Source organism: Tenrec ecaudatus, chromosome 7 (assembly GCF_050624435.1).
Source record: "Tenrec ecaudatus isolate mTenEca1 chromosome 7, mTenEca1.hap1, whole genome shotgun sequence".
Classification (NCBI taxonomy): Eukaryota; Metazoa; Chordata; class Mammalia; order Afrosoricida; family Tenrecidae; genus Tenrec; species Tenrec ecaudatus.
The window spans coordinates 149,150,778-149,177,421 of NC_134536.1; the positions used below are offsets into that span (position 1 = coordinate 149,150,778).

The 26,644-nt window shown below is 53.4% G+C and overlaps 1 protein-coding gene across 5 annotated transcripts in view; it reads right to left on the reverse strand.

Annotated features, from left to right (window-relative positions):
• Positions 1-2,364: 2,364 nt before the first annotated feature.
• Positions 2,365-26,644, reverse strand: part of RREB1 (ras responsive element binding protein 1) — a 156,958-nt gene continuing 132,678 nt past the window's right edge. For 4 of the 5 annotated variants that reach the window (XM_075555244.1, XM_075555241.1, XM_075555245.1 and 1 more), the window contains exons 10-13: positions 23,676-26,586; positions 13,103-13,267; positions 7,355-8,122; positions 2,365-5,763 (exon numbers count right to left, since the gene is read on the reverse strand). In XM_075555244.1, the coding sequence (XP_075411359.1) occupies positions 5,306-5,763; positions 7,355-8,122; positions 13,103-13,267; positions 23,676-26,586 (4,302 nt within the window). In that variant the 3' untranslated portion in view covers positions 2,365-5,305. The remainder of the gene's footprint in view (positions 5,764-7,354; positions 8,123-13,102; positions 13,268-23,675; positions 26,587-26,644) is intronic. The other variant, XM_075555246.1, reaches the window with a different exon arrangement.

Consider the following 26,644-nt stretch of genomic DNA (forward strand, 5'->3'; position numbering starts at 1 on the left):
AAGTTGAAATTCTGCTCCCTTAAAAGATTTATAGTCTCAGAACCCCTCAATGGGCCCCTGTCAGTCAGACATTGTCACTGGCGGCTGACTGTGGGGAATCAAGTGTGCTGTCCAGGCGGGCTTCCCTTTGCAGTTCCTTGCCTTACCTAAAGGGGCTGCAGTGGCTGAAGCACTCAGGTGTTCCCAGGAAGAAAGGTCTGCGGTTGGATTCCACCAGCTGCCCTGTGGGAGAAAGCTGTGGCTGTCAGATTACAGCCTTAGAAACCCTTATGGGGGATCGCTCTGTCTTCTCGGGTCACTATGAGTGGAAGTACTTCACAACAGTGAATGCCTGACTTGAGGACACTGGTCTGTGGTCAGATGCTTAATTGTATTATCTCTGGATCAGGCCCCCTCAATGATATCTTACCGAGCTCTTGCCCCAATCCTAAGACTGGTTTTGATGAGATACCAATACATCAGTGACTGTGCTTGGCTGTAGCTGCGAGTTTGGAGGTTTGAGTCCACCCAGAAGCTCCTTGGATGGAAAGCCAGCCTGGCAATCTACCGAAAATCAGTCAGTGTCCAGGAGCAACGATAGATAGGCCTCTTCCCAGCCAGAGCAAAAGAGAGTGCAGAAAACCCAAAGCCCCAGGAGGCAACCAGTGCACGGGACCAATGGGCCACACAGATGCAGCCTCCACAATCCTGAGGCCCGAACTAGATGGTGCCTAACCAAGGGAACACAATGGGTGGTGTTGGAGAGATTAGGAGAAAACTATGGAACAGAATTCAAAATGATAAAAAGGACCAAGCTCACTTGTCTGATGAAGGGTAGTGGCACCCCTAAACCTAAGGCTTTTAAATTTCCTTCCAGCATGGAACTGAACTCACCTTCCAGGCAAACAATACACAGGCCTATACAATCTATGCTACCACAAGAGAAGTAGACCCTCCTTAGGACAATCGATCCTGCCAGGGCAAGAAGGTAGCATCTGCCTAGGGTTACAGCTTAGGGGGCAGGAAGGGGAGTGAAGGAAGGAAATGGTGGGAAGAGGACTGTTACGCTGTGAGATGAGAATTGTTGAGTGGAAAAACCAATGTGCTCTATCAACTTTCACCCAAGAAGACGTTGAAAGCAAGCGCCATTAATGCATCGGGCAAATCTTTTGCCCAAGGACTGCTTAAAAACAAGAACTCAAGGACAAAGTTCTGAAGGGCAAGGAGAGGGGAACAGGCGACACCGGGAGGAAGTAGAATTAAGAAGGATGTTACAGGGAGGGGATTGCAATGAATGAAGCCCAAGTGTGTCAAAATTGTTGAATGTAAAACTGCTATCAGTATCTAAGAAACCTCAATGCCAGCCAACAACACACGCTTTACCCAAAGAGAACCAGTGTCAGTTATCACTCGGGTGAGAGGGCAGAATGCTTGACCAGCTTCCATGCTGGCTAATTTGTTGAAAATTTTGTATGGCTGTTGAATGCTATTAATACCCAAATGGCCCTCGGCAGATAAAAGGTTACCCACCCTCTGGTGTAAACATGGCAACAACTACAACACAGCCACCGAAACCCCCGTGGAGCAGTCGCTCAGGCGGTGGAGGGAGGCGGAAGCGCAGGGAAGGCCTCCAACAGAGCGCCGGCACGCTCCGGGAACGTGGTGGCATCACTTGGGAAGCCTCGAGCTCCCTGTCCTGAAACCAGCTTCCTTCAGGGTTGCTGTTGGGAGAGCTGCTTTTTTGCCTTTTGCCACTCAACTGCTTTACAGTGAAGGTTTTTCGTTTGTCAGCCGTTGTACCTCTCCTCCCCCACTTTTTTTGGGGGGGAGGGGGCTGTCAGCAGGCCTGCACGAACTGCTTTTGGGTCATCTAAGTTGGTAGGTAACCCTATCCTCCTAGTGGTTGGGGAGGAGGAAAAGGTCAAGTGGGTTTCTTGTGAGTTGCTACCCAGATAGTGTAACACGCTTGGATTCTACTCCTGCTGGAAATGGCCCAAGAGTTGCCTCATGTCCCACGGCTGGTCCCTTGCACCATCAGGTCCCACCCCCCCCAAAAGGCTTGGAAGAGACCCGTTCTGCGCAGCAAGCTCAGGTGGTTTCTGTTCCATAGCTCCCACAAAGGTCAGACTTTGCGAACTTTCCATTCGCTCTTCCAAGGCAGTCCCTGCAAGTGCAAGAACTGGAGGTCTGCTATTTCAGGACGCCGTCCTGGTGACACCGCCACAGCAGCTGCCATCGGCGGGCCGGAGAACCCCAGTCACCTCTAACACACCCCCCTCCTCCAGGCCACAGGAGACTGCTAGCAGGAAGGCCGCAAACCCGGGACGGGGCAAATGACAGGATGACAGCAACTCACAGAAGAGCCACGTGACCGGCAGCCTGCAATTTTTAAAATATAACATTTTATTGCTTAGATGGTTTGATACACAACAGCGTTTCATTTTGAATTTGGAAGTACTGTACAACACGAAGAAGAATGAAAGTACCCAAACCAAACTGTGATTCTCTGTTCATGTGGCATAAACCAGTTTTGTACGTAACACGTAGCAGCAGTTTTTAAGTTCCCTTTAGAAAAATATGAATCCTACACTTATTATTGTTTCCTGTTTAATGCATGGCCTGAAATCACTGGGATTGATTTCCTTGTTGAAGAAAGGGAGGAGCGAGCCCTGGGGAGGGCCAGGAGAGAGGACCAATCTTTCTGAAACGGGCACCTGTTGCATAGCTTCCCCAGAGCCATCTGGGGAACAGCCATTCAGGGGGCGTGTGGCTTTCACAGTCACGTGTTTCATGTAGTGATTGAATCTCAGCATCGTGTTCATTGATCAACGAGAAAAACAAACAGAAAAACTTGCACCTCAAAAAACTTTCAGAAGATCCATATATATATATTTTCTTTGTAAAAGCCCTGAGAGACGGAAAAAAGAGAATCAAACAAAATGTCTAGAAACAAATTAGCTGAACATGCAAACTAAGCTATGATTCACCCAGAGTTTAAACAAATCACCTATTTCACAGTTTAATATTGGAAGGGGCGGGGCAGGGGAAACAACAAATAATACACTTCTCAATCTCACTACCAAAATGTGGCAAGACTATCTCGACGACGAGGGTAAAGAGGCTAAATAAAGCTTTAAATCAAAAGTGATCATTGCGAGCTGCAGCCCGGCGGCCGGGAGCTGATGACTGCGACAAGCCACCGCAGCGGAGAGTCTAGGCCTGGCTTCTCCCCACAGGATTGCAGGTTTTAGTGTGGGGAGATGCAAAAGAACAACAAAAACACAAGAAATCCCAAAGAACAACAATTCATATTAACAGTCATAATAATTAAGAACAAGGGCTAATGAACTGGTTTTCACAAGTAGTCCACACTTGGTAGAGTCAGGCAAGGCAAGGGGGCATCGGTTCTGATTTGCATTCTAGACTCAAGAAAACCTCCTTTGAAAATCTGGTTCATACATCCCCCGTACAGTTAGCAATCATATATACCTCGACTTCCTTCCTTCCTTCCTTTCATATGCAACAAGAGCACGTCTCGTGCACAAGAGTAGGCGTCACACCCTGACTCAGGATGGCTGGAATTTCAGCCACCAGAAATTGGTGCAAGTGGAAAGGGTGTACCTGTGTGCACACATATGTGCACACAGGGGCCCGGGAGCGGGTGTGGGGTTGAAGCTGCCTCCCCCAGGCTGAGGCGAGGGTTCAAGTGGCAGACAGCTCAGGCTGTCTTTGGCCCCTGGCTCCCAGAGGCCTTCAGGAGGGCAGACAGCTGAACGGAGCTCAGCTACAGTAGCATCTCTTTCCTCTGTGGGCGGCGGGCGGGCGGGCGGTTGGCTGGCTGCAGCCAGGGAATTTATCACCTGCACAGGATGCTCATGGGGTGGGGGAGGGGGCTGGGTGGGTGTTCCTGCCTCTTGACACCTGGGAGGAGAGGGGCCCAGGTTATTCCAGAAACTAAAAACTCTCTTAAGTATTTTTTTTAATCTTCCAGCACCAACCCTAAAAGGCAGGAAGGTAAATCACACATCTATTTCTTTGCATATTCTTGCACATGTAGCTTTATTACCAGTAGTTTTTCGCTTTCCAAATGGCAGTAATGCAGCGGGGTGAAGGCTGGTGTGGGGTTTAACAGGAAGACAGAGATCTCGCTTCCCCACTACCTGCTGTCTTGGGCAGGCCCTGGGCACAGGCTGCGGATCTGGGGCTGCCTCAGATGGTTCTCCCCAGACACTGGTGGGGACGCAGGCCCCCTCCCTGCCCGAGCACTCCCCTGCTGGTTGCCAAGGACACTCACTGCTTCCTGTGGAGCCCCATCTTGGAAGAGAGGCTGGTCTGAGTACAGTAGAAGGGCTACCACAGGCTGCTGGTCCCAATGTGGCTGGACACACCCGCGGGGCCCCGGCGGTGGCACCGGCTCTGGGGACAAATATTGCCCATTTATTTCTGCTCACTGCAGAGATTCGCAGACAGATGAACTAATAATATAATAATAACAATAACATTAATAATATACTGAAGGGGGAAATAGACAAATCTCTGAGAGCTGTGCATACTACTTCCATAGGTCACGCTGAAGTCTTCTCTGTAAGGCAAGAAAGATGGTCTGCAGACATGAGCAGTAAGACCACCTCCAGGAGTGAGGGGCATGCCGGGAATCTTTCCTGGTCTGGGCTTGAGCCAACTTTGAAACCTTCAAGAACTAACTCCTGTAACACCAGGGTCAAGATCCAGCTCTACCAGGTAGCAAACGGGGGTGGGGGCGGGAGGGAGGGAGGGGGTGTGGCGGGACGGGACTCTGAGAACTCAGCATTTTATCCATATTTCCTCTGGTAATTTACATGAAATTCACATCATTTTATTCCAGTTATTGGCTATGGGTAATCCAGGGGCATTTTTGTTTTTTCTGCTGTTTCTAGCTTACAGAACAAACAGTACTATCACAACAGACTCACACGAATAAACTCACACATACCAATAAAAAAGGTAACATTAATGCTTTAAATGAAAATGTCCTCTCCACATAATTCATGGAAAGACTTATTTTGCTCTGTGTGTGTGTGTGTGTGTGTTGTCATTTTGGAAAACAAAAACAAAACTAAGGTTCCAAAGGCTTTTGGGTAAAGTAGTTAAGGCACTCGGATCAGTCTGTGTGGTCTGGTGTGGTGAGCCCGCAGGGCTATGGCACGAGGCGGCTGCCTCTCCCTCTGCCTGCCTTGCACTCTCTTGTGCTCCCCCTCCAGCTGCCCATGGGTGCTGAGGAAGCCAGAGAAGCGCAGAGTGGGTGCTTTGCTCTGCTGGCTCGGTGTGTTGGGGCGCAGGGTGCCGGTCATTCCATTCCCGGGGGCTGAGCAAAGCCCTCAGCGGCTGTGGCCAGGAGGGACTGGTCCTGCCCCAAAGTAAAGCCCGGCTGGTCAGCGGTCCCCTGAGATGCCTGCTCTGTGGGGCTGACCGCAGGGGCAGCCCTGGGTGCAGCCTTGCTGGACTCAGCCTGGCAGGGAGCAGCTGTCCTCACTGCCACCCTCTCTTCCTTGCGACTGGCCTCCTTGGCCAAGCTCTCCTTGCGGCTTCGGGTGATGGCCATGTGGTTGCTGGTGCTCAGCGTGGACTCAGCCTCACTCTCGGAGACGGGGTTGTTGCCACTGTGGGTAGACTCGTTCTCGCTGTCGTCCTGGTCGCCGTCCTTCTCGGGGTGCCGGGTCTTCTGGTGGATGTGCTGGTGGCGGACCAGGCTGTGCTTCAGCGTGAAGGTACGCTCACAGGTCTGGCATTTGTATGGTCTCTCCCCTGCAGCAACAGGACAAACAGACGTGTCTGGGTAAGCCCAGCACCACCTGTCCCCGCTCTGCCTGGGGACAGCAACCAGGTTCATTAAGGTGTGAGCAGAGGGGGAGCTGAGACCTAGGGGCTGGGCCTAGGACTCACTCTGGGGACCAACCCCACCCCACCCGTCTACACTTGGCAACCTGGGATACACGTGTCATAAAGGGACGCGTGCCTTCTCCCCAGCCATGTCCTTGCCCACGATTTTTACATGTTCTGTTCCAGAATGTCAAAGCAGAAGCCTCACGGGTCCAGGCTGGCCAGGGGCAGGGCCTGGGGGAGGACAGAGGGCCTTCTCATCGGCGGGTGGCAGGCACGCCCCGGACTCTCACAAGGAGCAGCTGCCGCTTCCCGCCCACTCATACACCCTGAGCAGCTGAGGCCAACACCTGTCGGGAGCCCGCGAGTAACCCTGTTGAGAGCTGACCACCATGGACCCGCAGTTCCCCAGAGGCCGCAGCCAGGACCTGGGCATGCAGGCTGGGATGCACGTGTGGGAGCGGAGGGGGAGTGCGTGTGAACATGTGCACAGGGGTGAGCAAGTGTGCGTGATCACAGGAATAACGAGGGGACATGACCTCACTCGCTGAGATAGGGTTGTTGCCCGTGGGTAGACTCGTTCAAAGTGTGTGTGTGTGTGTGTGTGAGTTCATGCACGCGCACAAGTGTGAGTGTGGGGGGGGCGAGTGTGGGGAAGTGCGAGCGGGGGGCAGGTGCCGACAAGCATGCATGCTGGAGAGGCGGCACGGAGGTCTGGGGGGAGGAAAGCAAGTGCGAGGCCCTGGTGTGTCTGCGAGTGGAGGACCGCTCTATTATCTGGCTTCCTGACTATGCAGGCCTGTTCTGGGTCTGGCCTCCACGCTGAGCAAGGCCAGGGCTCAAACAGGACACCACGCAGACTGTGCCGGCGACGGCCCTGGGGCAGTCTAGGCAGCCAGGCTGAAGCCAAAGCTGGAAGAACGGTCTCTGAGAAGCCACGGTGGGCAGCCAGCTTCGCGTGAGCCTGTCCAGCAGAGGGCTGGCTAAGCCAGAGAACACGGTTCTGCTGTGGCCCAGGCCAAATTTCACAGCTCCTCCCCAGAGCCCAGCTCCGAGGGATAAAAACAAGACCGCCGGGTCTGAGGCCAGCACACATCGTGCTTGTAGCTCTTTGCCCTCACCCGTGAGACCACCAGGGCAGCATCTTTCTCAGTCTGTAGTCAGGGCGACTGGTGCTGAAGGATCCTCCACGCTTACGGACATTGCCGTGCTGCCCTGTGACCAGGGGAGGATTGGGAGGAACCTGCTCTCCCGCAGGCTCGAGGACACATTGTGCCAAGTGCCCTTTCCCCCTGTGACCCCGTCACCACTCCTGAAGGGAGCCCCTCCTCTGAGCGTGCCGCCACCGCACCGCTTCTCAAGCAGAGGACCCACCGCACCAGAATTGGGCCTGGAGCTGGATGACCCTGAGGCGGGCGCCGTGGGCATCCGGAAGTAAGGGTGCCCACCAGCTGGGTGCTGGCAGGGGACTGTCCCTGGAGCCCCAGTGCTCACCCCTGTTCACGCCGCCCCTTACCTGTGTGTGACCTCATGTGCCGGGTCAGGTCCTGCAGAGACCAGAACCTCTTACTGCACACGCTGCACACCTTCTTCCTCTTGTCCGCCTTGCTGGCCACACTCTTGGGGGAGTCTGTCTTTGGCTTCTTGTCATCATCACTCTTCTCAGAGGCCTTCTTCTCAGCTGCACCCTCCCCCTCAGAGACCACCTCCACCTCCTCCTGTGGCTTCTCTGCCATGGCCTCCTCCGCTGGCTCCACAGTCGAGGGGCCTACAGGCATCTCCTCGGGCTCAGGGGCAGGGCTGGCCGACTGGCTGGATGCTGGCCCCTCAGTCTGGCCCTCCTCCTCCTTCTGCTCCTCGCGGCTGTGGGCCTTTTTGTGGCGGTTCAGGGTCCCCAAGAACTTGAAGCTCTTTCCACAGACGTCGCAGGCATGCTTCAGCTCCTGCTGGGGGGAGCCCCTGCCGCCAGTGGTGCCCTCGGCCAGCTTGAAGTCCATCAGCTTGCTGGCCAAGTTGAGGTCCAGGCTCTTGTTGCTCACTGTGTCCTCCTCTAGGCCCTCGGCATCTTCTTCTCGTGTCTCCTCTGCCTCCCCGTTGTCCTCCTCTGCCTTTTCCTCCCTGCTCACAGGAGAGGCTGCTCCTGCCTTGCCCTCCTCTGCAGGGGGGTCTTCTTCAGCCCCGCAGGGCTCGGGGCCCCTCTCGGGTGCCTGCTGCTCCTTCTCCCGGGCGGTCAGATCCAGCACCTCATTTCCTGATGCCGTGGTCTCCGCGTCAGACTGGCTGTCTGTGAGCAAGCACACAGGGAGATGGGTCTGAAATGGGAGATGCACCCCAAAGCCCCCTTCTGACTGAACGCCACTCCCAGCAGACCCCCCCCCCCCCAACCCAGTCAGGATCTGTCTTTCTGTCTCTGAACTCTCATCACTTCCAAACTGTGCAGGGTTAAGGTGGATTTGGGAAACTTAGGAAGGCAGTAATTTCCACTTATACAAAGGTGTGGGTGCAGGGCCACGGCAGGCTGTGTCTCGGAAGGCCTGCCCCCCACGATCCTCAGTGCCGGAGAGGCTGTGTGGCCAGGCAGTGGAGAGGAGGGTACGAGGAGAGAGCAGAGGTGGGTGCATTCCAGAGCCTCACAGCACTAGGGAGGTGGAGGAAGCCAAGTTGTAAACACTGTTTTTCCAGTGAAGAGAGAGTCAAACATGCAACATACACAAGACCTCCCACCCGGATCCCTCAATACTTAAAAAAACACAGTGCCTTGAAGAAGAGATTTTCACAATGAGTGCTCCAAGGCCTGTCTCCTATGCACACAGCATATACACACTTGCCTCATCTCCTACTGAGAACCCAGAAACAAAAGGTTACACATGCGCCTCTCCCACCTGTGGTTAGTGCCCCAGGGCTGCTAGCAGAAACTGGTCAGGGAGGTTCCCACCCTACCGATGCCTGCTTGTCAAGGGCAGAGTGGGGCACCCAGATGTAGGGCACGAGAAGGGAAGGAGGCCGTAGAGGGTGAGGAGATGAGGGACTGGGGGTCGGTTGGGATCTTGTCCCTTGACCGTGTCTACCTGTCCACTGTACAGAGCAAAACGGCAAGAGATGGCAGCATGGAACTATGAGCCACACGGAACAGGCAACAGGACTGTCAATAGTGCACGCTCGTTCTCATCCAGGCCGAAGGACAACATAAAAGCCACTCAAGGCCTGCTCTATGGCCTGTAAGCCCAAGCTGGTCCAGCGGCCTGCTCCTCTGCAGACAAGCGAGCCGACTGGGTGCGTCGGTCCAGGTACACACACGGGCTGCACATCGCTCGGTATTTCGGATCCGTGACTACAGTCAGCCGACCACTGTGGCTACACTGGATGGCCCACAGGCCAATCCCTGTCCGTTTTTCTTCCTCAGTTTCTCAGACCTGGTTGTTGGTCCTCAAAGAGGTCACGGGGGAAGGGGGAGAAACATAGGGGGCTCCTTTCCCAGCCCCACCCTCAGCACTCCTAGGCACTGAGTGGCTTGTAATGTGTGTTTTGGGGGAGTCACTGTTTGGGCAGTCTCACGAGACTTCAGCAGGCAAAATAAACATTTATCTGGATATAAATTTTTTTTTAAATAAGTGATTTTTCAGAAATTATCCAAATGCTTCTTATTCAAAACTCACTGCCATCGAGTCAATTCCAATTCAAAGGGACTCAAAAGCATCCCAATCTGGGGCTATACACACCCATGTGTAAGGTGTGTTCGGAGGAAAAGACGCCTTCCAGTAGACGGATTTTGGTCTAAAGTATTAATATTGAGACAGAAAACGGTCCCATTTCTTAAGTGTTAACTTTGTGGGCAGGTATAACAGAAAGGGGGTGGGTGGTGGGTGGGTTTAAGCTTGGGTTCCTTCGCCCTTTTCTCAGAATTTTTCTGAACTGTCCTCTTAATTATCTTTTTTTTCCCCTCACCAGCGGCATTTCCAGGAACTTGTAACTCTGTCTTGCATGGAAACGGAGCGATGACCCTCTTGCTTCCTCTCCACAATTCCCACTAGGGGGAGCGTTCAGCAGGTAGCCTCTGCCCTTCCTGTGTGAAGCGACACCAACTGGTGGTTGAGGCTCAGGAACTAGAGCAAGCCTCTGCACAGATCAGAAATGTGCAACATGTGAGGCCAGGTGCTGTTTCGCCTCCGCCTGCCTTCAACACACATCCTGTAGCTGCTCCTGCACTGAAGCCGAGTGACGTCCCTTCCACTCATCCACAGAAGACGTTCCACTCCCTACGAACGGGCCCAAGGGACTCCCAAAGGAACCACACACACCATGAGCCTGGTCACAGCCCGCCTGCACTTTTCGACGGGGGCCAGAAACACTTCCTGTTGGCGGGGCTCCCAGGCTGGCGATTCCAGAAACCCACTTCTACTTGGGCCTGTACGCTGCACCCTGTACGCTACCTCGGAATACTCCGAATGCCCCATTAATGTTTTTAGCATTTCTGAGGGGAAAATTCAGGGCCCAGATATGTGGAAGACTTTGTAGGATTGAAAAGGCCAGATGGCCACTAAACGTGTTTCTGGATTTTAAGAAAACATAATCTAAACATATCAATCGGAACAACCCGGCAAGTAGTCCCAGGGCCATTTCCTGCCTTTGCTTTTTAATGGGCTTACAGCACCCTCTTGTCTCCCCCCACCCTTCCCATTCCCACTCCCACCCCCAAGGCCTCACTTTTATTTTTTAAAGAAGCCCCAACTAAGACTCCAACCTCCACCAGGCTCAACAGGATTAAAAACACTCCTTGAAGTCACTGGTGGTGTAGGGGGTTACATATTGGGCTGCTAACCACAAGGTCAGCAGTTCAAATCCACCAGTCACTCTATAAAAGAAAAATGAGGCTTTCTGTCCCTGCAAGATTTACAGTCCTGGAAATCCACAGGGGGGAGGTCTATTCTGTTCTGTAGGGTCACTATGAATCGGGATTAACTCGATGGCTGTAAGAACATACATTTTCTTTCTTCTGGTTTTGCACTGTAACTTTCTTTTCTAGAAGATGTGTCCCTTAAAGAAAACCTACAAGAGTGAGAGTAGGGAGCAGTTAGAAAACTTGTAACTGTAGAGCTAAGCCCAGCCCCTCTGTAGAGAGAACCAGGCCCTGGGGGCAGGACTCTGTTCTGGCCTGACGGTGTGGCTGCAGGTCCCTGTGGAGCTGCCCAGGCAGGTGGTGTGGGAGTTTTTGTGTTCTTCCAGAAGGCTTAGGATGCGGAGTACAAAATGTGCATCTGACACTGCCAGTACACTTGAAGGTTTTCCAGACACAGGCAGCCGTGCTCCTTTCACACAGCTTTCGTGCCCGCAGGAAGCATGCTGGATCCATGACTTGGTGGCTTTGTCAATCACACTGCAGGGAAGTGCTGCTGGCCTGCAGGGAACGGACTGTGGGCATTACACACAACCCCATTGGGGTTTCCTGTGGGTGGGGCAGCAGACGACCCCAAGCAATCCCTACTTCTGGGACCAGGGCACAGGAGGAGCTTCATTCACATCAACCTGGTGCTTTCCTCAAGAATGCCTGGCCAGGTGGTGCAAACGGCAGGGGCTAGGGGGACATGAAGGCAAATCCGCCTCTTTAAGTTGGGACTTGCTCTTTCCCTGAGTCCTGGTGACTGACCTCTTACACAAACACTGCCTGGCCCTGTGCCATCCTATGGCTGGCTCGGCAGTGAACCACTGTGGGTCCAGTGGGCTTGCACAGCTGATACTCAGAAGTCCATCTCCAGGGCCTTGCTTCCCAGTCCCTCTTACTCTGGAAACTCCGTTCAGCAGCATCCTCACAGCCAAGCCTCCCCTGCCAGATGAGGGCTGACTGCCCGTGACCGACCTGGGAACTGAGACTGGCCTCTGAATTTTACCACGAACTACCACTGCGCTCGGCTTTGGAGTCCCGAGCCACCACCCCTGCTGAGTCTTCTCGGACTCGTAGGGACCCTATAGGAGAGAGCTGGGGGAGCCCTGGTGGTGGTGTCAGTTGTGCACTGGGCTACGAACCACACGGCCAGCAGTTGGAAAGCGCTAGCTGCTCAACCAGAGAAAGATGAGGCTGTCTACTGTAAAGAGTGGGCACCTTGGCAACCCAGAGGCACTGTCTGATGGCATTTCCAAGGTGGCAAATCTTTCTGGAAGCAGAGTCTTTGGGTTTGGACTGCTGGCCATTCAGTTGGCCTCTGAGTGCTTTAACCACAGTGCCACCAAGGCTCCTCTCTCCCAGCAGGGACTTAGAAATACCACCCATGCAGTTCCCCCCTCCCCACACCAGAGCTACAAACAAGGTGGCTGGGGTGTGGGCTAAAATTCCTCATGCTTGAGATAGGACACATTTTAGTGCCCGACTCTCTAGGACACACTGAGCCCCCTTTCCTGTCGAGGGGCACCCTCACACAACAGAGCACCATGTGCCCAGCCCAGCCCAGGGAAGACGCCCCAGGCACAGGAGGCCTTATGAGGGATCTGCTAAGCTCCTGAGCAATGGGGGAAGAATGGGGAGCTTACAGGGCTTTTAGGATCTGTGAATCATAAATGTATAAAGCCTGCTAATATCGCTAATAATCAAGAGCTATGGGGTCAAGCGTTTTAGGGAACCTGCAGCCCCTCGGTGCTTGTCTGGGGACGGGCTGAGGCATGGAAGGAGTAAATGTAGGGGTGAAGAGCAGGAAGAGGAGGAAGAGAAAAGGGGTCAGCAGCTGTTTGTTGCTCTGCAGGGGCTGGAAGGAGGAAGACAGGGAAGCAGGATGGAGTAACACCAATGCAGCTGCCAGCGGAGAAGCACAAAGAGGACATGCAGCCCCCAGGGGCATGTTATTGAAAACAGCAGCACCCCCCACCGCGCCCCCCAGGCCTGGATCTCCTCCGGGTCCCTGGTTCCGGATGCCGAGGAGCAAGGGGACAGGGTTGAAATGCCAAAACCTCAAGCCTTTCAGGCTTCATGTCCATTCAGATGTGTCCATGCCAATTAGCTAAAATTGGGTCCTCCCTCGCATCCCACCTCCCGGCGGTGCCCAAACCACAGAGGTGGCTGGCTGCGGTGAGAGCAACGCAGGCAGCGGAGACCAGCAGTCTGGTGGTACAGGGTGGAGCCCCGGGATGGGACGCTGGCCGCTGAGTCCCCAAAGGATCTACCTCACTGGATGCTAAGCCCACACAGGCACGGGAGACAAATCTCTGTAACTCCGAGCCCAGCGCTCAGGAGCCCTCTCATCTCTCTCTCTCCACTCTCCACAAGCTGAGGCACTACCTGTGCCATCATGAGCTCCAACATCTCTCTCTCTGGACTGGGGGAAAAGCCCGTTTCTTCTCAGGGAGCAGTTGGTAACTCCGTGTTTGCGCAACTGGTGGCGTTCACAGTTAGATTTGGTAGAAAAGAAGGCATCGCATTTTTGACAAGGGAAGGGCTTCTGACCTGAACAGGAAAAAAATAAATATTTATCTGGCTTTCTAATTAAATGAAAGAAGTCAAAAGACTGACTTTCCTGGAATTATTGACATTTGCTTCCCCCTCCCCCATAAGGAAATCAACAAAATACTGTACATTAAGGGGGGAAAAAAGGACATCAGTAACTAATGACCACAACTTTCCCACATCCCAAGTGGAATAGAACGAGTTTTGTTTTCAGACCTCCAAAAGAAATTTAACCAGGACACTGAGACTTATATGGGGGTTACCAAGAGTTCATGGAAAAAATGGAATGAAAAAATGATGGAATTTTCCCACAAATTTCTTTTAAGTCTTTCAATCGCTTAAAGTCAGACACTGGCATAACTACTGAAAATGTAAATAGCAGCAGCTACACTGGAAAGGAAGGGAAGGCGCCTGGCTGTGTGACATCAAAGGCTAAAGGGGCTGGTTCTCCATGTGGGTGCGGGTCCGCAGGAGACAGAGGCTCTAGAGGGGAGATGTTCCGGCCCACTCGCGCCCCTATGTGCTGCCTGAAAGTGGCTATGGTTTGACTCCCTGACACAAAGTCACTGTGGTCCCGTTAGACTTGGAGGAAGAGGTCTCCTAGGCCCCAGAGCTATTAAGGGTCTTTATTCCCAGGTACTGAGCTCCCTTGAGTAGTTAGAGACCAGGGAAGCTCCAGGGATCTCAACCGACCCAACTGGGAGTCCGTGGGCACTGCCCACAGGAGCCCGCCCTGCCCTATCCCTTTTCTTACCATCCTCCCAACTCGGCATGGGGGGGGGCACTTTGTTTATCCTCTCTTCTTATTTGGCTTCTTTGTGTACTGTAAACATGAGGTTTCACAAGGCAAGCCAGGCTGCTCTTCAGTGTGCCCTGGTCTGCTGGGATGGATGTCAGGGGGAGATAAGAGCATGGACAAAGGGGCTTAGAGAGCAAGGGGAGTGGGGAGCCTGGAAGAAACTAGTAGGACTGAGAAGGTGATGGACAACTATTTATTGTGCCATCAGAATCTTCCCGCCACCTCCAGATTCTCTTAGAGTCTAAGTCCTCCTTTTTAATTGTTCGGGGAAAGGTCTCATGGGTCATGAACACACAGGACCCAGGGGCTGCAAGCCAGCTCCCTTCCCCACAGGGAGCTCACCTGGGAGCCCTAAGGCAGAGGCTAGCTGCAGGGGCCAGGAAAGCAGCAGGCCAAGGTACCATGTGTGCTCTGGGGCTGGGTTGGCACACTCAGCTCCAATGCACAACTGCAGGGGGTGCCCTTCAACTCAGAGTGCAATAGAAGCGTGCAACCTAGTCGCATCCATGTTTGGAAAGCCCCTCTACTCGCAGTCACCAGGGGGGCTTTTTAAGAATTTGATGCTGGGGACAATCATAGAGCAGAGAGAGAGAGAGAGAGAGAGAGTGAGAGAGAGAGAGAGAGAGAGAGCGGGAAGGGGTGGGGGAAGCTTAGGTGGAGTGCCTGGCATGAGGACTCTGGAGAAGCTCTTAGGAAGGATGAAAGACCCCAAAGGCCTACAGTGGACAGCAGAGAACCCACACACACTGCTCAGTGGGGGCTTTCTGCTTCCAGCATTAAAATGCTTGCTTCCACTTAAAAATTTAGCTTGGATTAGAAAACGAAAAATCACACATTTGCATAAAGACTAGCACATCAGTAAAGGACTTGAGTCGTTACTGTGCATCTCTCGAATGACTTCCTGCTTCCCACTAAACACTGTACGCAATATTTAACAAATCATTTGGTCTCATTTTAAGAAAAGGCAATACCAGGGCTTCCTCGCGTGAGGCCAAGAACGAGAGGGAGAGGCATTAAGGAGAAGAGTCCAAGCAATGAGAACTGGATTCCTGATGTCAAAGACAGTAACTGCTTTCTGGCTTCCATCCATTACATGGTGAACCCCATGCCTTCCACAGGGTCACGTGTACAGAGTGGACGGGCTGATGCCCCACGGTGGAGACGGCCATTGCTGTGCCATGCTCGGACATGCTGCCGAGTCCATCCCAGTTCCTCTCCACTCCAGTTGACAGGCGAGGCCTCCCCACAGGGTTCCTAGGTGGGCAACTTACGAAGCAGAGCCGAAGGCGTCTCTCCGACAGCAGCGGCACGGAGTGGGCGAGCGCATGCTGAAGCACTACACTGGTAACCACAGCCTAATAAAGGTGCCTAATGCTCAATTCAGAAAACAGTTCGATGAAGATTGAGCACTGTATACAATGAACAGAATCATGTTTCTCCACACAGGATTATTTTCATAGTAGGATTGTACTCCCGAGGTGGTAGAATGAGGGAGCACATTAGCTCTCTTAGAATGTCGCAGACATCAAACGCACACACATACACACACACTGGTGGAGTAAACTAAATGTAAATACCAACCAATAAGAAAATCCAACAGAAACACCAAACTCACTGCCAGGGGCTCAATTCTGACTCACAGAGGCCCTATGGAGTTGAGCGGGCAAGTCTTTAAGGCTTCGGATTACTACTAACTCTGCAGCTGGCAGTCCAACGGGTAAGCACCATGCCACCAGAAGAAACAGAGAAAGACATTTTTCTTGATTTGGTAACTGCCCCTAATGCTTGTAGTGGCAGGGATGTTTTCTTTTCTGTATTATTTTAATTGTTTTATTAGGGGCTCATACAACTCTTATCACAATCCACACATACATCAATGTGTAAAGCACATCTGTACATTCATTGCCCTCATCATTCTCAAAACATTTGCTTTCCACCCAAGCCCCTGGCATCAGGTCATTTTTTGCCCTCCCTCCCCGCTTCCCCCTCCCTCCGTCATGAGCCCTTGAGAGTTTATAAATTATTATTTTGTCATATCTTGCCCTTCCGGCATCTCCCTTTACCCACTTTTTCTGTTGTCCATCCCCCAGGGAAGAGGTTACATATAGATCCTTGTAATCGGTTCCCCCTTTCCAACCCACCCTCTCTCTACCCTCCCAGTATTGCCACTCACACCACTGGTCCTGAAGGTACCATCCTTCCTGGATTCCCTGTTTCCAGTTCCTATCTGTACCAGTGTACATCCTCTGGTCTAGCCAGACTTGCAAGGTAGAATTGGGATCATGATGGGGGGTGGAGGGGAGGAAGCATTTAGGAGCTAGAGGAAAGTTGTATTTTTCATCGTTGCCACATCGCACCTTGACTGGCTTGTCTCCTCCCGTAGATCCCTCTGCAAGGGGATCTCCAGTGGCCGACAAAAGGGCTTTGAGTCTCCACTCTGCACTCCCCCCTCATTCACTATGGTAAGGTTTTTTTTTGTTCTGATGATGCCTTATACCTGGTCCCTTCAACATCTCATGATCACACAGGCTGGGGTGTTCTCAAAGGTCCCTCCCTGGCAACCCACAAGGCTTACCTTTCCTCCAAAACCTATGACCTACACCATGTGGGCATTAAAAGCACCAGCCTGCCAGTTCTAGCTCTCACCAAACAGCCAAGCAACAAAGACAGAGTTCTATACTCAACTACATGATCTGGCAGACACTGGGCTATGAAAAGAGAACAATGAACAATCGACAGAGGAAAGCTCAATGGATCTGGAAAACTATGCTAAGCAAGCCCACAAAAAGACATGCATTACAGTCAGTTGGGCAAATGCACAGAGAGAGGGGGCAGATTACAGCTCCCCGGCCACAGGGAAGGGAGGACGAGGCTTTCGTGGCGCAGGGCCAGGGAGTCTGTTTGCAGGGAAGAAGAGCGCACTGGTCACGTGGCACACGGTTCAGCTAGTCAATTGTGTTAGATGTGAGGGGGGCTCTAAAAAGTCCACGTGGGAATCCCATGATCGTTTTCATTCTATTGTTCCACTAACTTGTTGAAGCCCCTTTGTACACTTTACCAGACTGAAAAGTCAAGAAGAGCTCTTGCACTTGCGCACGCGCGCGCACGCGCACACACACACACACACGGCAATATGTTTGATCTTGATCATCAGGTCAGAAAAACAGAACTGGACATTATTTTTAACATTTTGCTCATTTCTTCAAGGGGATTGATTCAAGGTTAGAAACATGAGTCGTAATTAGGGTGGAAAACCTGGCAGTTGCCTTGTAAAGGAGCTGAGGCGGCTTCTGGGCTCCAGGCTTCTCTCCCCCACTGCCCCCACCCTCACAGGCAGAGGCGTGGGGGATGTCCAGCCCCAACCCACTGCCACTGAGTGGCATCAACTTGGGGAGGCAGGAGCCAAACACAACTGGTATCCTACGCTCTTTCCACACGCAGGTTTGGAAATTTTATTGATTCCCACTCTGATGCCTGGTGGGTGGAGAGAGCCCCAAGTTGGCAAAGAGCAGGGGATTCAGCCGTGAGAAACTCTTAAGGGGTCAAGGGATCCCAGGATGTGGCAACTGGCGGGATCATGGCCCTCCCGGTCCAAACCCTTCTTCTTGCCAGGAGGAAGGGGAAGGAGGAAGCTAAGAAACACCCTGGCTCTGCGTGCTGGCACGCTCTCCTCTACCTGTGCCCTGCAAGCCCAGAGGTGTGCAGGAGGGGGAAGGACAGCGCATAGCTCTCTCCTGGAGTATTAATGCTATTCAGGTAGAGGTGAGACACCAGGCACTGTTAGAAAGCAATGGGTGAGGAATGGGAGGAAGAAATTCAGCTGGGGCCAGGGGTGTGTGCATGGAGACAAAGAAGGACATCAAGCAGCCTGCTTCCTCATTCAGCCACAATTCCTGGAAGCCAGCCTCCCTCCCAGTGAGGTGAGCGAGTTCGTGAGACCAGGCCCTCGGTGGAAGGACAGCTGTCTCCGGGATGGGTGCGGCGTGAGCAAGCCAGCCCAAGGACAGACAGCACAGGGATACCTGCCTGTGGATGAGGTGTGAGAGAAGGCTGACTCTCCAGATGTGAGGGGGCTTCAAAGAATTCGTGGAAAAATAGAATTAGGAGAGAGTGGAATTTTCCCGTTAACTTTTGAAGCCTGTTTCAAGACTTCTAATTTCAGTGCAACTAGGAAACTGCAGACTACACAAAGCCTCTGGCCAGAGCCCTGGATTTTCATACTCCACTTACCGTATATACTCGTGTAGAAGCCGAGTTTTACAGCACATTTTTTTCAAGCTCCTACTTATTAAAGCAAATTTTAAATGCAGTTTTTTTTGTGGTAAAATTAGGCGCCTTGGCTGATATTCGGCTCGGCTTATACGCGAGTATATACGGTATTTATTTTTTTTTAAGAGACCATTTTATTGGAGGCTCCTAACAATCCGCAGATCAATTGTATCAAACATAATTGTACATATGTTGCCATCATCATTTTCTAAACACTTTCTATTTGAGCCCTTGGTATCTGCTCTCCTTATTTCCCTCCCTCCCTGGTGACCCCCTTGATAAATTATACATTATTATTATTTACATATTGTATACCTACCACTGTCTCCCTTCCCCCACAGGGGGTGTCCATCATTGCAACGGGTTCCCACTTCCTCCTCTCTACTCCCTACCTTCCCCCTGCCCCACTGGCATCATTACTCCCATTTGTGCTCCTCAGGGGTTTATCTGACCTGGATTCCCTGTGTTGGGTTCTTATTTGTACCTGTGCACATGCTCTGCTCTAGCCTGAAGTGAAAGGCAGGACTGGGGTCAGGATAGTGGGGGGTGAGGAAGCCTCAAGGAACCAGGGGAATATTGTGTGTCTCATTGGTGCTATGCTGTGCCCTCGTTGACTCATCCCTTCCTTGTGACCCTTCTGTGAGGGAGTGTCCTGTTTACAAATAGGTTCTGGGCCTCTGCTCTGCCCACCCTGCCACCCACCCCCGTTCTCAACAATATGGATTTTTTGGTTTGTTTTGGGTCTTCTGGTGTCTGTTACCTGATCCTGTTGACACCTCAAAATTGCACAGGCTGGCGTGCTTCTTCCATGTGGGCTTGTTGCTTCTCAGCTAGATGGCCGCTTGTTTGTCTTCAAGACTTTGAGACCCCAGATGTAGATCTTTTGATAGCTGGGCATCATCCACTTTCTTTACATTTGCTTATGCACCCATTTTGTCTTCAGCCATTGTGCCGGGAGGGTGAACATCTCAGAATGCCAGGTTGTTAGAACAAAATGTTCTTGCGTTGAGGGACGGCTTGAACAGAGACCCAAAAGTCCATCCACTACCTCAGTGTATTGCCATATAAATATACGTACATAGGCCAATACCTCTATTTTTATGAATTAATGTATTTACGTATGTATACACCTATGCCTATACTTCTACCCATAGCTTTGCTTCCTAGATCTTTCCTGTTTCCTTTTACCTTCCTCCTGTCCCACCATCATGCTCACCCTTCTTCTGCCTCTTAGTATTTCCTCTCAGCTAGACTGCTGTTGCTCCAACACCCCTACAATCTTTATGTCCTTGTTGATTTTAATTCCCTAGTTGTTCCCAGTCTATGGCGTTGCTTGCTCAGCGCTCCCTTCCCTGGACTCCACCCTACCCCAGTCAAGCCCCTCTGGAACCAACAGACCAGATGCTGGTAGGCAAACCAACAAAAACAGAGACAAAGCAAAAAGAAAACAAAAGATTGAATAAAAAGGGAATAAATAAATAGATAGCAAACAAGCAAAAACAAAATGAAAAGGCATACATAGTTCCAGGTCTGTCTGCTTTTATTACTATCTGGGGGGTTCCAGGAATTGCCCCATACTACATATAAAAAGCCTCCCTCCTTCTGGGCTGACACCTTTTGTTGGTGTCAGGGCAGGTTCAAGGTCACTGTTCAGTTCCCATCCTGTCTGCCTCCCTGAATGGTGCACACACTGGACACTCAGCTACTTAGCTGCAGGCTGGCAGTTCAAACCCACCGGGGGTGACTTGTAAAGAGGGCCTGTCAATGATTGGCTTTTGTAACGATTACAGGCAAGAAAATCCCCGGGAGCAGTTCTACTCGTGGCGTATGGGGTCTGCTAGCGATTGGCAGTGACTCAATGGCACCACGGCATTTGGTTTAAGTGAAGGCCTTGTCTTTCTTCAGAGCTTCTGGAGACTGTGCCTTCCACAGGTCGGAGCACTCAGCTCTCGGAGTCTCCCACAGGACAGAGCACTCTGACGGAAAAACACTTGGTCTTCGCAGAGCAGGCGGGGTTAGTGACCTCCCACATTCCCGCCAGCCCTGACACAGATGGACAGGGAGCTTCCAGCAGAGAATCAGAAACCGGTAGCTGCTATCGACTCATGAGGGTCAGAATAAAACCTCTGTGGGGTCCCCAGTGGCTGGTGTCTTAGCAGCAGATCGCCAGGCCTTTCTTCCTAGGTGCCATTAGAGGATTAAAACGGTCAACCTTTCAGTTAGCAGCTGAGTGTGTTTACCAATTACACCATTCAAGGGCTACTGCCATTGCACCCATGGCCTCACAGGCACCCTATCGGGTCCCAGATAGTAAATCTTGATGAGAACAGAAAGCCTCATCTCTGTCCCCCAGAGGGGCGGGTAGTTTCATATTGATGACCCAGCAGTTAGTACCACAGCTTGTAAACCACTCTCCCACAAGCGTTCTGTAGCACCATTTAATAAAGAGGACGCCGAGACTGTTCTTGGAAGCCAGAGCCGTGACATCCAAACACACAAAGTGAGAGACGGCCTAGTGGGCTCAACCCTTTGTATGGTTTCTCAGGCACAATTCATTTAAGCCTGTCATCACTAACTTGTTATCCAACTAATAATGTTCTGGGCTTCAGATCTGGGTTCGACCCTTATCGCAAAGCTCCATGTAGGACATGTGAAAACCCAACTGCTGACAAGGTCCTGGGCAAGCGGGTTAGCCTCTCCAAGACTCAGTTTCCTCCTGGAAAAATGGGAACGCTATCCTCACAGACCTCTCTACCGACACTGAATGCTCCCTAGTCCCAGGCAGGGCCCACAGGCTCCATTACAAGAACATATATGAAGCTTTGAAAAAGTTCACGGAGAAATGTCATAGATCTGTTAATTTCACGAACTTTCCAAGAATTTTTTCTTATTCTGAGGTCTCATGTGATGGGATGACATAAGTGGGGTTCAAAAGGCCACCGGTGAGTGTGCTGGGAGTCACGATGGGGCACCCCCTACTACACTGCCCCGCAGAATCACTACTTTCCTGAGTAGACCGCTTTCCTTCCCTCCCTGCACTGTCGCGTACCCTGGCGGCTGTTCAGCCGGCTGTAGTATTTTGGTATTCAATCGCTTGGGCAATTGTAACCGCTGGATTCCCATGTAGGAACACGCACGCACCACACATCCACAAAGGTGCATGCCCGGCCTTGGAGAGGAAACTGTGGCTATGTCCCTCAGCTTAGGCAGACAGGAGAAGACCCGGGACGAATGCACTCATGCAGTGCACACTACTGACCTGGCCCAGCGAAGCCAGCTGAAGCAGGCGGGCGGAGGGAGGCGGCTGTGAAGAAGGGTGAGAGCTACACTAATCATTCCGTCCAGACCAGCTGCCCTCGGCAAAGCACAGACTGCTCTGCTGGGATGAACAGAGGCCGCTCAAAGGGGGAGAAGACACCGCGAAGGTGTGGGACCTCCCGTCATGGGGCTTACCTCACTCTCAGACGAGGTCACAGGAAAGGAGAATCATGGCCACAAACGCATAGTGTGTTTGATGAATCCAAACATTCTGGTTCCAGTTAAAGGAGCCCTCTGCTGCCAGGCACTCCTGATTCCACCCTGCCTTCTACCACTCGATTCATGGGTTCGAGGCCCCATTACATGAGGGAGGCAGGCTAGCTTCCACTGGAGGGCCCCCAACTCCCCCGCTCCCCAGTCTCCTCACCAACAGCCCTGTGACCTCCCTGGGCCCTCTGTCTAGAGTCCAGGGGCTCTCAACCTTCCTAATGCTGCAACCCTTTGTTGTGGTGACCTCCAACCGTAAAATTATTATTATTATTTTAAATTGTTTTCACTGCTACTTCATCACTGTAATTTTGCTACAGTTATGAATCAGGCCACCCCTGCAAAAAGGTCGTTTGACCCCCATGGGTTGAGAACCACTGGTCTACAGTCCTCCTGAGCTGCCTCAGAGCCTCCCACTGTGACTGGCTACCGGGCAAGGGCTTCCCACCTGGTCCAGGGCCTGACTCACCCTGCCTCAGCAAGTACAAGGCCCCAGTCCGTGGTGAATGTCAGTGAACCATGAATCAGCTTTTAGTACAGGGATTGAGGGGGCTTCAGAACATCCATGGGAGAATGTGGTGGCCTTTTCATGGTTTTTCCACGAACTTTCTGAAGCCCCCTCCAAACAAACTCCGAATCAGGGAAGGGAGGCCTAGCGGCCCGCTTCTGTAAAGACGACAACCAAGAAAACCTTATGGGGCAGGCCTGCTTTGGCACACGGAAAGCTGCCATGAGCCAGAACTTACTGGACAGCAAAGGGGCTTGCTCTTTATAAGGCACAGATATAGCTTAAGTGTTGTGTGGAAAATGATTATTGAAAATCATGTGCGATTGATCTGAAATTCAGATTTGACTGGGCATTCTGTATTTTGAGCTGGCAGTACCAAACCACCTAACTCTTGGTTGTTTTGGGGTTCTATCTGTTAATTTTTGGGTTGCAGACTCCCGAAAGGTGAAGATTTCACCCACCGTACTCCTTAATTCACTATTAATCTTGGGTGAAGTGCCTAGTATAAAACCATGTAGAGGAAGTTCTTTATTTTAAACGTCTGTTTACAAATCAATGCATAGTGTGAAATTTGTACAGTCATTTGGATATTGGAAGGATCCACTGCCAAATTATTTAAAGTATATTCCTTATTTGAAACCTCTCTGTAAAAAACCAACATATATACATGAAGCTAACAAGCAAGCAAAGAACCCCATCTTTCTGGTAATTTTAGCCAGCTCCTCAAAATGTGGTTTCCTATGTGGATGTCTCCCTAGAGCAGCTGACAATTTTTGCCTAAATAAAATTTAACAAAGCCCCACCACCATCTGTGCCTGCTTTCTAAACACACAGAAGACGACACTGACTCAGTGTGCTGGGCCAGGCGGCTGGCATCACTCTGTGGGGATACCTCCTCTGCCTCCCCACTCCCCCAAACCCAATAGCGAAAACAACAGCATAGAGTGCTCCAAGTGCAAAGAGCTGCTGCGGTGATATCGGGGCACAGCTGACCCTGTCTCAGCTCCAAGTTCATTATGGCCCAAAAACTTCCTATGAAGCCTTTCTCCTGGCTGTCACCTGGGGCGTGAAAGACCCTGGCCACCTTGCTCGTTTGCATTAACATACCTGGCACAGCTGTCTGCTGCAGGTTCTGACCCGGGCCCAGAGGCTCGGCTGGTTACCGAGGGCATCCTGGGACTAACCACACCACCACCAGGCAGGCCCTCTGCTTCAGAAACAGGAGAGAGCAGGCGGGCCCTGGCTGTGGTCAAAGCCCCCGCCCCCATCCCCACTCCCACACACCTTGGCAGGAAGTGGCCTCTTACCAGTGTGCGTGAGCATGTGCCTCTGCAGGGAGCTGGCCCATGGGAAAACACGGGGGCAGTGGGGGCAGCTGATCTTCTGTAGGCAGTTGGCATAGGAGTTGCGCCTGGCCCTGAGCGCCCTGTCTTCTGGGGGGCTGGCCTGCTCCTCGTCACTGGGCCCGTGGGGGTCAGCAGGGGCGGCAGCTACTTCCTCTTGCCCATCATCCTCGGCACTCTGCAGGAACGGGCTGAACTTGTTGGTATCTGTGGTGGCCAGCATCTTCTCGATGCTGGCGAACTCCCCGCTCGAGTCCAGGTCCACGCTGCCGCTGCTGACCTTGGACCTGCTCTTCACGCCTTTCTTCCGGCCCCTCTTCTTGGACGCGCCCACTGGGCCCTGCTCTGTGGGAGAGGCAGCCTCGGGGCTGGTGGCTGTGGCAGGCGGGTCTCCAGAGTCTTGTGGGCTGGTCAAGTCAGCGGGGGTGGGGGTGGCTTTGGGCATGGCACCACCCCCAGTGTCGGGGCCTGAGGGGGCACTGCCTGCGCTGGCCGGCCCTGGCTCAGCCGCCTTGGTCTTCAGTAGAGTGGAGGCCGAGGACACAGAGGAGATGATCTGGGCAATGGAGGCCAGCGGGGGCAACTCCTCGGTCACAGGGGGCTTTGGCAAGAGCAGGGGTGGCTTGGGGCGCAAGGGCCGCAGCAGGCCTGAGCTGCTGATGAGGGCCGAGTTGCTAAGGAGGGTGGGGCTGGCCAGGAGGGGAGAGGAGTAGAAGGGGACTGTGAGCTGCACGGGGGCCTGTAGGGCCTGAGCATGGGGCTCCCTCGGTGGTGCCGTCGAGGTGGCCAGTGCAGGGGCTGTGGGCTTGTCCAAACCCCCATTGGGCCCAAACACTCCCGGCAGAGTGGGGCACAGGGGTGGGGCAGCCAGAGGCTGCTCGCCATCTTGGGGGTCCTGCTCAGGTTTCCTGGCCTCACCGGGGGCCTCCGTTTCCTTGTCTCCTCTTCTGGGGTTTTTGGGGACAGAGAGGTCAATGGGCTCCATGGAGCAGTCGTAGGGGGCCAGGGGAGAGGTGCTCATGAAGGAAGCAGTGCTTTCCTGTTTCACGTGGACCAGGGCCAGGCCCTTCTGGGAGAAGTCCAGGGGCTCACTGAAGTCCACTGCAAAGCCACTGGAGGGCTCCAGCTTGACTGAGACGTGGGGGCCTAGGCCGGGGCCTGCGTGCAGAAAGCCGTTCTGGGGCTCCAGGAAGGCTGCAATGGGCTTGCGGTCGGCGAAGGCACTGTAGCCGCCCTCTGCCACCAAGCCGGCAGCCTGGGCGGCCGGCCCTTCAGCGGGGCTCCCCTCGTCTGCGGCCAGCACGTAGTTTTCGATCTCGTGCTCGGGCACGTGCAGGTGCTGCTTGGCGATGTGGTGGATGCAGTTGCGCTTGGCCGCAAAGGCCGAGCTGCACTCCTTGCACTCAAAGGGTTTGCGGCCCTTCTGGCAGCCGCCCAGGCCCCGGCCGCAGTGGGTCCGCATGTGGATGCGCAGGGCCCGGTAGTGCTTGAGGTCTTCCCCGCACAGCCGGCACACGGTGTCTGGGGTGCAGAAGGCATCCACTATCTCCGCGGCGCTGCTGGTTACATACTCGATGTTTTTCTCGATGTCCTTGCGGGTGGCCTTCAGGTGCTTCTTGCGCAGGTGCCGCTCGCAGTTGGCCTTGACTGTGAAGGGGTAGTGGCAGATCTTGCAGATGTAGGGCCGCTCCCCACTGTGTGTGCGCAGGTGGCGGATGAGGGCGGCCTTGTCGGCAGCGATGTAGTCGCAGATGTTGCACTGGTAGGGCGAGATGCCCAGGTGGGAACGCACGTGGGCGCGCAGCACGCCCGAGAAGGCAAACACCTGGTTGCAGAAGCGGCAGGGGTACAGGACCTTGCGCATGGCGGGCGCCTTCTTGCCGGCGGGCCCCGCCATGAGGGCCTTGAGGTCACCTTCTGTGATCTCCTGCTTGATCTTGGCTTCCATGTTCAGGGGCAGCAGCGCCTCGATGATGCTGTCTTGCTCCAGCTGCGTCTTCATCTCGGGCTGGCCCGCCAGCTCCGCATGGGGCTGCAGGAAGAGCTGGGTGGTGGCACTGGGCTGGGCCCCAGACTTGGACTGAAGCAGGTGGGCATTGGAGGCAGCCTCCACGGAGCTCTTGAGCAGCTTGAGTGGGGGCGGCGGCAGGCTGGGGCTGATGCAGCCCGGAGACGCCTGCTGGGTGTTGACCAGGGGCGGGGGTGTGGAGGTGGTCACCACCGTGCGCGGCGTAACCAGGGGCTTTGGCTTTAGTGGGGGCATGTGCTTGAAGATGGCCTGCAGGGGCATGGGTGGGGCCTTGGAGAGGGGCGGAAGACTGATTTGGGGGGGCGCGGAGGAGGCCATCTTCAGGATCTGCTGGATGTCGGCCAGCTCGATGGCCGACTCATTGGAGATGGGCTTGACCACAATACTGCTGTCAGGCTGGATGATGAAGCCCTTCTGGAAGGGCTGTAGGGACAGATGCTTCACGCTGCCCTTGGTGGTTGGGAGGACGGTGAGCTGGCCTCCGAGGGAAGTGGCCTCAAAGGGGGACAGACTCAGCAGGCTGGCACAGGCAGGCTCCTGAGTTACCTGGCACCTGAGTGTCTCGAGCTGGATGGCCTGGTTGTCATCCGGCAGCGGCTCCTCGGTGAGGGTGACCTTCACGTCTTTGGTGTGCTGCAGGCCCAACAAGGCCAGGAAGACTTTCTGATCAAGCGTGTCCCCGGCCAGGGGCTTGGGAGGCGCCTTCTCCCGCTCCGCGTCCCCGGCGCTGTGGGTCTGCCGGTGCAGGGCAAGCGAGTGGGGCATGGGAAATGCTTTGTCGCAGGTCTCGCAGACGAAGCGGTGCTGTTCGCTGATGCACCGCCGCAGGTTCGCTTCACACCAGGCCTGCACCAGACCCGGGATAAAGCAGAGCATTAAAAACTGGGAAACCATGGCCCTAGCC